Source organism: Emydura macquarii, unplaced genomic scaffold (genome assembly GCF_026122565.2).
Source record: "Emydura macquarii macquarii isolate MOO-44397 ecotype Brisbane River unplaced genomic scaffold, CSIRO-AGI_Emac_v2 contig_2897, whole genome shotgun sequence".
Lineage (NCBI taxonomy): Eukaryota > Metazoa > Chordata > Testudines > Chelidae > Emydura > Emydura macquarii.
In genome coordinates, this window is record NW_027133034.1 from 46,242,822 (window position 1) to 46,256,840 (window position 14,019).

General features: G+C 41.3%; 1 protein-coding gene across 2 annotated transcripts in view; it reads left to right on the forward strand.

Moving 5' to 3' along the window:
- The window catches only part of MCCC2 (methylcrotonyl-CoA carboxylase subunit 2), a 65,300-nt gene that overhangs the window by 48,850 nt on the left and 2,431 nt on the right, over positions 1-14,019 (forward strand). For both annotated transcript variants that reach the window (XM_067568449.1, XM_067568450.1), the window contains exon 16: positions 3,581-3,666. In XM_067568449.1, the coding sequence (XP_067424550.1) occupies positions 3,581-3,666 (86 nt within the window). The remainder of the gene's footprint in view (positions 1-3,580; positions 3,667-14,019) is intronic.

A 14,019-nucleotide genomic window follows, 5' to 3' on the forward strand; every position in this document is an offset into this window, starting at 1 on the left:
AAAAAAACTATAAAAACAAAAACAAAAGCCCTGATGACAGCAATCCAACACAAAAATAAAAAGTGGAACCAGCTACAACTACTTCATAACCCACAGAACACCACCTCCAGTAGAAACCATGGCACCAGTACCCAACATATGGACACTACACTACACCTGAACTTCATCACTTTATCAAGATCATTCCCCACTGGAGCTGAATTATATGTACTCTTTATGGGACTGAACTTCTGTACTACCAAAAAACCTGATCTCATACTAACATGTGAAGAACTAGAAGAAATCTTCTGTTGTCTCCACCTCAAGGAATTCTTTCACAATGATGATACCGCTCACAATTACCACATCCCCTTTGACAATCAAGAAAAAAGAATAATCTGATTGGACACCACAGACTGGACAAAACCACACTCTTGATCATTGCATTGATTGCTTCAGGAAAAAAATTGACTGCAAAATCCTTAACAAACATCATATCCACCATAATCTCTCTACTCCCGAGAGGATAGCCATGCAATCCCTGAAATCTAACCACCAGATAGTGATCAAACTAGCAGAAAAAGGGGGCACCAGTATAGTCTTCAATCATGATTAGTAAGTTAACAAGGCCAACTGACAGCTCTCTGACATCACCTACTATAAAGAACTCAGAGAAGAGCCCACACCACAATTTACCCAGGAATTTAAAGATATCATGAAAATCCTTCCCCAAACAACTCCAAGAGAAACTCTACTAATTCATTGCCCATGAACCTACCTCAGGGACCTTCTACATGCTTCCCAAGATACACAGATCAGGGAACCCAGGCAGACCCATCATATCTGGCCACGGCACTCTTACTGAAGGAATATCAAGATTCTTATAAACCGTCCTCAAAACGCTCACTACACACAGGGCAAGCTTCCTCCAGGACACAACTGACTTTCTCAAAAACTCCACAACATTAGAACACCATTTTTCCAGGCATGTCACTTCCCTATACACCAACGTCCCTCACAAAGACAATGTAGCTGCCTACCTCAGATATTTACAAGATACACCACTAAACTCATCTTTTTCACTCTCACCCATAACAATTTTACATTCACTTTGTCTGAACCATGGTAAAAGGCATGGGTACTAGGATGGCTTCATAGAATCATAGAATCATAGAATATTAGAGTTGGAAGGGACCTCAAGGTCATCTAGTCAACATTCAAAGCAAGACAACCTCTGCTATATCATCCCAACCAGGGCTTTGTCAAGCCGCAGCTTAAACACCATTTTTCCAGGTAACCCATTCCATGTCACCCTCCTAGTAAAAAACTTCCTATACACAACTTGAGACCGTTGCTCCTTGTTCTGTCCTAGCCCCATCCTCCCTAGAACAAAGACAATGTAGCTGCCTCATAACCTCCAGATATCTTACAAGATACACCACTAAACTCATCTTTTTGCAGCCCAATATGCCATTGGCCTTCTTGCCAACCAGGGCACACTCACTCATATCCAGCTTTTTATCCACTGTTACCCCCATTTCTGCAGAGCTGCTGCCCATTCACTCATGGGCCCAGTCTATAGCTGTGCATGGGATTCTTTCTTCCTAAGTGGAGGACTCTGCACTTTTCTTTGTTGAACCTCATTAGATTTCTTTTGAACCAGTTTGTTTAGGTCACTCTGTAAAAGGCATGGGCAAACTTGCTGAGGATCTACCCCATCCTCCAGATCATTAATAAAGATGTTGAACAAAAAATGCGGTTGCCAGCTAGACATGGAGCCATTGATCACTACTCGTTGAGCCCTATGCTCTAGCCAGTTCACTATCCATTTTATAGTCCATTCATCCAACCCAACTTCTTTAACTTGCACTGTGGGCCACCAACTTCTTCATGGGCCACCTTGAAGAAGAATTTCTAGACAAATGCACCATGAAACCAATGATATACTTGAGATACAATGATGATATTTTCATTCTCTGGAGAGACGTTTAAACTCCCTCCTAGATTTCCACCACAACTTCAGCAAGCACCCTCTGTCCATTGAACTCTCTCTTGGATGCTCCTACACCAGTATCAGCTTTCTGGACACCACAATCAGCTTCAACAATGAAATCCTACAGGCAAACATACACAAGAAACCCACAGATCACCCCCACCTACTTTCATAGATCCAGTAACCACCCCATACTCACCAAGAAATCTCTTATCTATAGTCAGACGCTCAGATACCACAGAATATGCTCTAAGGAGAAAGTCCGGGATATATACCTTAACACACTTAAAACCATCTTCAACAAATAAGGACACTCCACCAGAGAAGTAGATCACATCATAGAATGGGCCACCCAAATACCCTGAGAGAACCTGCCTCAGTACTGAAATAAAAACTCTTCTAACCACACACCCATAGTTGTCACTTACTACCCCACACTGGAACTCATATAGGTATGATCAAACTACTACAACCCATATTCAATGGGGATCCCATCCTGAAAGATATCTTTCCTGAACCCTCACTTCTGGACTTCAAACAAGCCCCCAGCTTCTCCAAGCTCATCATCAGATGTAAGCTCCCCACACCAACTCAAAGCAGCACTAGATCCTGTCAGAACAATAGATGCAAAACCTGCAGACAGCTCCACTACTACAATGATCAATAACCCCCACAACACATCTTTCAAGAATCATTGATCCTACACATGCCAATTACAACATGTGGAATACCTCATCCAATGCAATAAATGCCCTAATATCAACTACGTGGGTGAAATGAGACAATCACTATGTTCTCTAATGAACTCACACAGGAAAATGATAAGACAAAAACACCATATCACCTGGAGGTGAACACTTCTCACAAAAACAACGAGAGTCCTGTAGCACCTTAAAGACTAACAAATTTCTGTGGCCATGAGCTTTCGTGGGCTGCAACCCACTTCGTCAGATGCAGCCCACGAAAGCTTATGCCCGCAGAAATTTGTTAGTCTTTAAGGTGCTACAGGACTCTCATTGTGTTTGCTGTATACAGACTAACATGACTACCCCTCTGGAACTTCTCAGAAAGCGATCATTCCGTATCCGACCTATCAGTCCTCATCCTCAAAAGAAACCTGCACAACACTTACAAGAGATGAGCTTGAGAGCTTAAATTCATAGCTCTGCTAGATGCTAAAAATCATGGACTGAACAGAGACACTGGATTTATGGTTTATTATGACAACCTGTAACCCACTAACCCCCTCTTTTTGTCCTATGACTGGAGAGGTGCTAAAGAGCCACTTCACCTGCAATGGTCCCTTGAAATACGTGTTAACTACTTATGCTAAACAATCTATTTCACGTTGTATTTAGCTGTGACATCCTGAGTACCTTTCCCAGACCTGAAGAAGAGCTCTGTGTGGCTCAAAAGCTTGTCTCTCTCACCAACAGAAGTTGGTCCAGTAAAAGACCTTACTTCACACACCTTGTCTCTGGAGATGGTTTATCAAGTTATTCCTTGGCTGGTATTTGAGATGGGGATCTAATGTCATTGTGGAAGTAGGTATTTTGAAGAATTTCTTACAGCCAGACAGTGTTCAGTTATTCTCTTTATTCCTTACAGTTATCTGAGGCAGATGAAGCAGCTTTGAAGGAGCCTATCATTAGGAGGTTTGAAGAAGAGGGAAACCCCTATTATTCCAGTGCAAGGTAACATATAAATGGCTATTCCCAGAACGTGATGATGTAACCAGAATGTGTTAATCACTTTTAGATCTTGGTGCTGAACAACAGACCAGCTATACACAATATACAGCAATCTGGAACAAGGGTTTTGTTCGGTGTCCGCAGGTACTGCACAATCCATTACATGCAATCCAAACCCGGGTTCCAAGTAATTTTTCATTAGTAGCATGCTGAGACACTCTTGTATTTTTATGTCTGATTTTGTAAGAAAATAGTTCTTAAGTGCGGTGAAACTTGGTGTACGCAAGATAAGGGGGTACAGTACCCTGAAAGGGTACAGTAAGTCTGGAAAGGTTGAGAGCCACTGCTGTAGGCATTGGGATGCCCCTCTCTCTCCTAAGTCCCAGAGTGATTCACAAACCAGGAACTTTTACAGGTGTCCAGCCACCTAACATGCATACAGGGCCTGAGCACATAGGCATGCGCCAAGGCCATGTACTAGATCAGATCCCTGAGATGAGTTCACACAAAGCAGCAGAGGGAAAAGCCTCCCTCATAGCTTTTATCCCAGTGGTTAATATACTCATTTGAGATGAAGAAGACACCCCAGGTCCCTGTTCACTTGATGAAAAGAAGGGATTTGAATAGGGATCTGCCATCTGATAGGTGAATGGCCTAATCATTGGCCTTAGGATAGTCTAATGTGGGACTCCCTCAACCTCTCCTGTGGAAGCTGTTTCACTGTTGATATATAAGTATGTCATTGTAACAGGGGGATTAGATTCTGGATCTCCACATCCTAAAGGAGTGCTCTAACTCCCCAGGCTATAGCATCATTTTCCTTCTCTCCCTCTCTCTGGCCCAAATGACTTAAGTATTTATCCACAGTGGAACAGCTTCAACAGGAGAGATTGAGGGAGCTGCCCATCAAACTATCCCATAACCCAATAGTTAGAGCACTTACCTTAAGAGGTAGCATCTCCCTGTTCAAATCCCTTCTCATCAGGTGAAAAGGAGACTTGAACCAGTCACCTGCCAGGTATGTTGCCTAACCACTGAGCTATTATGAGGGTGGTTGTGATGTTACCCAGGGTACAATGTGGATCGTTGAACAGCTGTGTGCCTTTAATTCTTCAGCCTGAGGTGCCTTTTACACAGCTTTGGTGTCTGAACATCCACTCCTGGCCTGCTCACACAGCCTTCAGCGTGCAATTTCACTCCCAGCTAAATACTTGAGCACTCTGACCAGTCACGCATGAATTAAACTGTAGGGTGACACCCACAAATTTTTAGGCCCAGCCTTGTCTCCCAGAAATATGACTCTTGTACTGTTCAGCACACTACAGAACAATGCAAGCTCAGAGAAAGTCCGTCATTTCATCAAAGGAAAACGATATATGCAGCAGCTTTTTTATCCCAAATGGAGTTTCCCCACATACTTTAAACACACTGGTTAAAATAAACCAATAAGATCAGTTTATTAACTACAGAAAGATAGAATTTAAGTGATTACAAGTCGTGATGCATAAAAGTCAGGATTAGTTACAAAAGGAAAATGAACAGTAAAACACAAGCTAATAGCTAACTTAACAAGCTAATTGAACTTAAAGGCAAAAGAGTTTGTCTCATCAAAAACTGCAGTAAATTTCACAGGTTGGATCTCCTTTCTGCCTGGGACCCTTCCTTCCCCTTTAGTTCAGTTCTTTGAGACTCATTGATGTCATGAGTAGAGATGAAGGAGGAGCAAGGTGAAGTGGAGGCCACTGTCTCTCATTCTTATAACACTCTCTCCACTGTGAGGGTTACCCAGAGTTGGGGTGCAAGCAACAAATTGTCTCTTGTGATGTAATGTAAATTCCTTATTTACACCTTCCTTTTGCTAGAGAATGGTTGCGTAAGCCAGTGATAGCTCTTTAACATCTGGCTGGGGTGCCACTGAATCTTTGTCTCTGAAAACCTGGTTTGGGCCTGCTTTTCTTAACCTCAAAGTATATTATAACAATGCTATACAGTAAAATCTTGTGACTTTATAGATAATACTGATACACATATTTACCAGGGCAATAAAGTCCAGCAGATTATGACTTTTAAATAATACTTCACAAGGCATGAAGAGGTCTTCCTCTATCTTCCCTTGCCCCTATTTTCTTGCAAAATATACCTCAGGCACTTCCTCCAAAGAGGGTTCACAGCTGAGATAATCCACAGCTATCAGATATAGGCACCTAAATCCATGCTGCAAAGAGGCACCTCTCTTAGTGAGATGGGCAGGGCTTAGAACACACTCCTCTCATTAGCCTCCCCCATTGGCTAGTTTGGGCATCTCCCCAATTCTTTGGTGGCTTTTGTGAATTGCAATCTAAGGTGCCTACTTCTTCCTATTAATTTATAGAGAGCCTAGGCACTGAATTCAGGTTTTGGGAATTGCACTGTGTTGCTGTGATTTCTAGACACCTGAAAATTAGGCGTTCTGACACTCAGCATCAGAGTACCTAACGTATCTTTGTGCATCAAACCTTAAAATAATAATGTTTCAGTGTCAAGCAGCTATCTTGATAATAAAAAGAGGAAGGCCTGTAAAACTGAGCAGCAGGGAGAAAACATTATCCCAGAGACAGCGACTCTGCTAACACTGACAAGAAAAGAAACACTGATTTGGGGTGTGAAAGAGATAGATATGAGCCTCTATTAAACTTTAAATCCAGGTCATTTTGCAGTATTCTGTAGCTGGCCAGTTTGGTAACAACAGAGACAAGCAGTAGATACCATTTGTCTAGGTGTTTCTATTACTCCCTCTAAAATGTTCATTAAAACTTTGTTTATAAAACATACTGATTTGGATACAAAACTTGTATGAAGCAGTTGCTGGCTGGCATGCAAGCAGAAAAAAATGAACTGACTTTGAAAGATGGCAGAGGAGGAAGCTTGGTCAGCTCAGTCAAGCCTACTCAGGCCCTGTCTCCATTACAAAGTTTTGCTGATGCAAGTTACATCGACATACAGCTGCAGCAAGTTGGTACATCATTTGTATGCGTCCATACTTGGCTTCTTGTGTTGGCACTGCGCAAACTCACCAGCAGCATTTGTGTCAATCCACAGAGCGGTGTACTATGGGTAGATATCCCAGTGAGCAACACGTCACAGTCCAGCACACTGTCTTTTGGGTAGTTTTGGCATTGCATGCTATGGCAGAAACAAGTCGCATAGCGATGACTGGGAGCAAGGGGTCAATCTCCCATAGTGCAGTGTTCTCCATCCTAAAATATCTTCTCTAGCCCATCATTTTCATGCCTATTTTCAATTTCCCATGATCCCACACTGGACTCTGTCTGTCATTTCTCACAGAAGTATGAAGCCTGCACAGCTCTGAATAATTGTCATGAGCTTTGCAATCACAGGATGCACGATTCTCTAGTATTTGCAGAGTCGGAAGAAGAACTGTGGGGAAACATGATGATTTCTTGGAAGAGTGACTGCTGTGGGATATAGCATGAACCAATTCATGGTTGTTGGTGGGGTTCACAGAGCAGCTGCAGATGGTGGAGTGCTGCTTCTGGGCCCAAGAAACGAGTATTGACTGATAGGATTGCATCATAATGCAGGTTTGGGATGACTAGCAGTGGCTGCAGAACTTTCAGATGCACAAGGCCACATTTCTGGATCTGTTGCCCCAGCAATCCAACACATGGACACCAAACTGAGAGATGCATTGAGAGTTGAGGAGCAAGTGGCAATTTCACTGTGGAAACTTGCAACTACTGGACAGTATGAGTCATTTTGGAGTTGGAAAATCTAATGGGGGGGCCATAGTCATGCAAGTGTGAAGGGCCATTAATTGTCTCCTGCTATGGAAGACTGTGACACAGCAATGTGGAGGACATAGTGGGTGTTTTTGCAGTCATAGAGTTCCCGAACTGCAGTGGAGCAATCGATGGCACACACATCCCTATTTTGACTCCAGAACATCTTGCCACAGAGTACATCAACAGAAAGGGCGACTTTTACATGGGTAAGCAACCGCTGATGGATCACTGTGGTAGCTTCACTGACATCAATGTTGGCTGGTGAGAAAAGGTGCTTTGATGTGCTCAACACAGGACTGTTCAGAAAACTACTAGCAGGGACCTTCTTTCCTGACTGGCAGAATACCATTGGAGATGTTGAACTGCCAGGCCCGTATCTGGGGGACCCAGCCTCTCTCTTACTCCCCTGGCTAATGAAAGCCATACAGTGGCAACCTCGACAGCATCAAGGAGAGATTCAGCTACAGGCTCAGCAGGTGCAGGATGACAGCTGAATGAGCTTTTGGTAGATTGAAAAGGTGATGGCATTGTTTACTCACCAGATTGGATCTCAGTGTGAAAAATATTCCAATGGTTATAACTGTCTGCTGTGTCCTGCATAACGTCTGTGAACCAAAGGGGAAAAGGTTGTCAGTAGGGTGGAGTGGCTGTCTGCTGAATTTGAACAGCCAGACACAAAGGCTATTAGAAGAGCTCGACTCGTAGCTATATGAGTCAGTGAGGCTTTGAACAGTGAGCCACAGTAATGTGTTGTGGTGTACTGTGCTCTAGCTGACCCTGCTGTTTTGGGGCCTGTTAGGAATTGTATGGTGCTTGATTTACATGTATGAGTTGTAACACTGTCAGTGCACCTATTAATTTTGTGGTGCTTGCTGTACATTTATGATTATTACAATGTTTGTCATTGATCCTATGAGTTGATCCTATGAGTTGTACAGTAACAAGTAAGTGGATGCTTTCAGAACTGCTAGGCATTGTACAGCATTTGTTGTGAACTAATAAAGATGAATTATGTTCCAAATAACAATTTTATTCAGTAATGGGATCAATGAAAAGAAAAATCCATGCAATGTAAAAGCAAATACATTAAAACTTAATAAATCAATAGCACAGAATATATCAGGGGAAAGAACATAGATGTCCATTTTAGCTACACATACAGCTACCATGGCTTTCACAGGTTTGTGTATGTGAAGCTGTGGTTGTCCTTAATGTCTCCTGGGGTGGAGTGGTAGGTATAGGATGCTATCACTGTAATGGGAAATAAATTTACACACTTACCCAAAGATCCTTCCCCGGCATCAGGCTTGTCTGTGCTTGACTGTCGGGGCTGACTATACTGTGGGGAAGTCTCAAATAGGTCCTGGCTCATGACATAGCAGAACCGCCTGGTTGCGTGTCCTCCCATTCTCCTCCTCCTCTTTCTCTTCCATCTTCTTCTTGTCCTAACTGTGCAGGCCAGGGGCCTGTTTCTTGGGCTCTTCAGAAGTAGACCCGGTGGTGTGTGGGGTGCTGGCAGGGTCTCCCCCAAGTATGCCATGCAGCTCTTTGTAAAAATGGCAGGTCTGCGGCTCAGCACTGGGTCGACTGTTGGCCTCCTTGGGCTTCTTAGATGACTGCTGTAGTTCCTTTGCTTTCACGTGGCCCTGCTGCTGGTCCCTGTCATATTCCTTCTCTTGTGTCCACTGTGTAATCTGCTCATAGATGTCAGTGTTTCTACGGCTGGTCCATAGCTGTGCTTGCACAGCCTTTTTTCCACACAGCCTCAGGATATCCAATGTCTCCTATCTCCTCCAAACTGGAGTGTCTCTGGAGAATGTAGCTGGCACTGTTAGCTGGGCAGTTGTGTACAACAAGGCAAATTTGTTAGGTGTGCTCACTAAGCCAGACAATCAGGAAAAGACATTTAAAAAATTCACAGGGCTGTAAAGGGAAGAGGGCCTTCTGGTCTGTATGACGATTGGGCAGTGGACTTCACAATTGAGACCTGATCAGTGTCCGGCATTGTGGGACAGTTGCTGGAGGACTGTTAGGGTCAACATAAGTAATGCTGTGTCTGCACTCATGCTGTATCGAGTACAGTACATCAATCATGGCTCAACGCCGTTCGGGGAGGTGGTGTTACTATGTTGGCATATAGGGGCACTTACATCAGTGTGAATCGCATTGAAGTGTAGAAATATGCACAACTAGGTTGATGCAAGGCAGTTTATGTTGACTTATCTTTGTAGTGTAGGCCAGGTCTTCAATTTTAGGACACGGAACCTGTCTTTAGTCTGTTCGTAAAGTACTGTGCTTATGATGCTATGTTTTTAATATCAACAAACTCAAGCATTGTATTTACTTTCAATTTTTGCTTATGGCAGTAAATAAATGAATACATTTGCATAAAGATATAGACTATGCTAAAAGTTAGCAAGAAGTTTCTCTTTTGGTAAATCCCCAGAGTATGTTTAGAAGTCTTTAATTCCAGGCACACACTGTCAGTAGGGGTAAATTTGCATTGCTACAGTTGCAAATGTGATCAGTTTAACCACTTTTATTAAAGTGTGTTAACAAGTGTTTGCTTAAATATAGGCGCTCATTTCTCACAGTCCCTGTCCATATGTCAACTCCTAGTAATTATGTAGACACAAATCAATCTGGGTTTTTTTGTTTGTTTGTATTTTTACTTTCAGGTTAGCGTATTATTTATGAAGTCATAAACTATTACTGACTTGTATTGATTGTGACATGGTGGCTTGCATGTTTAATCTCTTTTTAGCCAATTGAAGTTTTATAGGATTTACCCTCAATATAAATAGAGGCTGTGAATCAGATGCTCAGTTGGTGTAAATCAGTGTGGCTCCATTAAAGTCAGTAGAGCTAACTTGATTTGAGGATCTGGCCCCATATCACTCTTCCAAAGCCTTGTATTTATCCCTCAGGCAGAGAGAAAAATTACAGTAAGTATTTTCATTTTTTATAATTGGATTGGATTGTAAGCAGAAGAATTTTCCATTGAACTAATTACATTACAAAAAATTACAGTCAAGGTGTCTGTATTTAGATCAAATCTTTAATCGGGGAGAAAATGAGCTGTTTGATTTTCTTAATTTGTTCTTTTTTTGACATATCCACTGGAATCTCATTCATAATCTCTTTGTACTGAGGATTGAAAAATTATTGGATTTGTTAGGCATGCAATATGTGTACAGTTGTGATATAAAAAACAACTCCATTTCCCACCAAAACGGTCAACAGCCCATTGGGTTTATATTCTGAAAAGTGTCAAGTGATTTTTAGGTGCATAGCTTGAGACAATTTAAAGGGTGCTAAGCACTTTCTGAAAATCAGGCTCCTGCAACTTGGGTACCCAAAATAACTAGTCCTTTTGAAAATGTAGGCCCCAGAACCATATTTGAATAATTAAATAGGTGGCCTAATTTCAGTCTGAACTGCTGAGTGCTCAGATAGGAACCTGACTTTAGGCATCCTTAAAAAAAAATCTTAGCCTAATTCTTCAGTCAAAGGAGGGCTGATTGATTGTTTGTTAATTAAATAAATATCATCCCAAAATGAGCTAGATGTTTTACAGTCATAAAATAAGACAAATCTCTGGCATGAAGCCCTTATAGTCTATGGGCAGGTCTACATTTAAAATACTGCATCAGCACAGATGCACCGATGCAACTGCCCTGCTGTAGCCAGTGCTTAATGAAGACACTCCTGCACTGATGGGAGAGCTTCTCCCGTTGGTGTAGTTTATCCTCCTCTGCGAAAGGTGGTAGCTATGTCGGTGGGAGAAGTTCTCCCACCAACATAGTGCTGTTTAGTGTTATAAGTCTGTAGTCTAGACCTGCTCTAAGACTCTGAATATACATGGTCTGGGAGCCTCAGTTCCCACCTGTTCTTTTTTTCATGTGCAGAGAATTGGGCATCTTAATAGGGTTGTCTTATACCATTGCCCAATATTTATACTGTTCCCACTAATCATGTCACTGTATGTCTAATCCCTCCATATGCTTCATTTTCTTCAGTGAGAGCTCAGAGTTTGGAATAATGGACTAAGGCACTAAGGCCTTATCTACACTAGCACTTATGCCGGCAAAATTTTTGTGTGTCAGCGGTGTGAAAAAACACCCCCCAAGCAATATAAGTTTTGCTGGCCTAAGTGCTCGTGTGAACAGCGCTATGTCGGTGGGAAACGCTCTCCTGCTGTCATAGCTACCGCTGCTTGTTTGGGTGGTTTTATTATGTGGGGGGGAGAACTGTACTGATACAGCTGTGCTGCTGTAAGTTTTAAGTGTAGACTAGCCCTAAGCTTTACACTACTTTGTTTGCAGTTTGGTGGCCTAGTCCAATCACCAATTAAGTGATATTACATACAAATACAAATATTAATGATATTACAAGTGCTGAAGAAATTGACATCTCCCCTGCATGAAGTAGGGGATAGAGATACTTTGCTTCCATGGGCCAACAAATTTGCCAGCAAGCATAACAATATGATTACTGAATGTCATGTGCTGCAGTGTACTGAGGAAAAGTAACCCATTTCCTCAGTGGAATGGTCAGTTTGCTGGGAGGAGATGACTCCAAACATCATCAACAGTGTCACCATGTGTAGCCAAGTGAGACTCAACCCAGCCAAGCGCTGGGCATCAGCTCATGTAATCAGAATTGGATTCTGTCACACCTGGCTTTGTCTTGTGCTAATCAGACCAAAAAGATGCCTGCAGTAAGGGGAGCAAGGAGTTGTAGGCAGAGATAATGTCTGAATTAATTTTGATCACTCCATGAGACAGACAGTGTTTGAATCCCCCTTTCGCCATCCTGTTGGCAAATGTTTGTGAAGTTATACAGTCTCTGTCCATGCTCTTGGGGCCTGATCCAAAGCCCACTGAAGTCAGTGGGATGCATTCAATTGACTTCAGAGGATTTTGAGGCCCCTGAGCAATACATTTGAAAGGAAAGAAAAAAATGCTTTTATGGTCTTAAAACGGAAACATATTTCCCTATTTGCTTTGCATATCTAATTTTGCTTATAAATTATAATTTGTTATCTTCAGGATGTCAATATTCTTCCCCTTAGTTGTGTTTTCTAATAAAATTTTAATCAATTGTCTGATTAGAACCTTTCACTCTGAACAGTCTTAATTAACAAGAATCATTAGTCAGCTCCCTTTTTAACAAGCTATATTAATCTGCTTACAGGTTTCCAAATGGAGTTTAATCAGTTTACGTTGTAACAAATTACATGGGCAATTTTCTTTCCTGGTCTATTTCTTTTACTCAGAGTCTCTGTTTATGAATATTTTATGAACATAGATGTGATTCATGTTCTCGCAATGGGTTTTTAATAGGAGTTTAATGTTATGTCCCAATACAGAAGGCAGTTTTCTTTAAACAAAGAGAAGCAGAAGGTAGTGGTAACCTTGAAAACAATCTTTACCTTATACAGTGTAAAATCTTTGAGGCTGTCAATAAAAAGCTAGTTTGTCATTACAAAAAACAAGTATTCTATTAAAAAAGGTGTGTAAAGTTTTGAAAGGTCTTTATTACATTAGTAGCCTTTTATAAGGTTGCACTTCTGAGGTTAATTGCGTTGGTCCAGCAACACTTTCTTATTATAACTTATCCCACAAAAATAGAGTTATGTTAAACCTCTTTAATGGATTTGAAATATTTCATTGAATTTTGATAGTTTTACTAAAAGATATTGACAAATCATAACAACAAATAGCAAGGTACATCTCAATATTGCAGGTCTCCCCCCAGAGGGATCAAACAAATTTGTAACTATCAGAAAATTGAAATGAAAGCATACTTAGAAAAAAGAGAAAAAAATTTTATTATGCTTTTAAGATTATGAGGAGCACAGTGACTCAGGATTTGATCTCATGGAACTAGTTCACTGAGATAGCCCAATGATTATCCCACTGTGCCAAGAAATTAAGATGATCAAAACTAAATCAAGTTCTGACAGGCAATGCAATAAAAAGAAAGCATTTTTATGTGATATTTATACTGAAAACTGCTGAAATGTATTCTATGATGAGACAAAATATTGGCCATGTATATCTTTGAGTATGATCCCACTGACATTTTCTTATACCAGGGTTTTATGCATAGATATGAGACATGCTTATTATTCCTGGAGAGTTTAAAGCCTGACCTAACTCCCATTAAACTCAATGGAAACACTCCTGTTGACTTCAGTGGGAGTTAGATTGGTGGTCCTTTTGCTCTTCTGGGTTCAAGAGTTTTCTAATTATCCTTTTGTTTACTGTTTCACTGCTGTGGCTTGAGGAAAAAAAGCACCTAATTTGAGACTCTTTTTCAATATAATATTGTTAAAATACACTAAAAGTTGTCATTAGTGAATGATTATTAATAAAAGCTCCAATTTAGGATAGCACTTAATCATATGCTTAACTCAAAGCATGTGCTTACCCTCTATCAAATTTAGTAGGACACAAGTGTGCATTTAGTGTTAAATGTGTGCTTATGTGCTTTCCTGAATCACAGCCTAAGTGCTTGACAGCATGTGCTGTGCTATCCAGGACACAAGCACAGACGGTCTTTGTCCCTA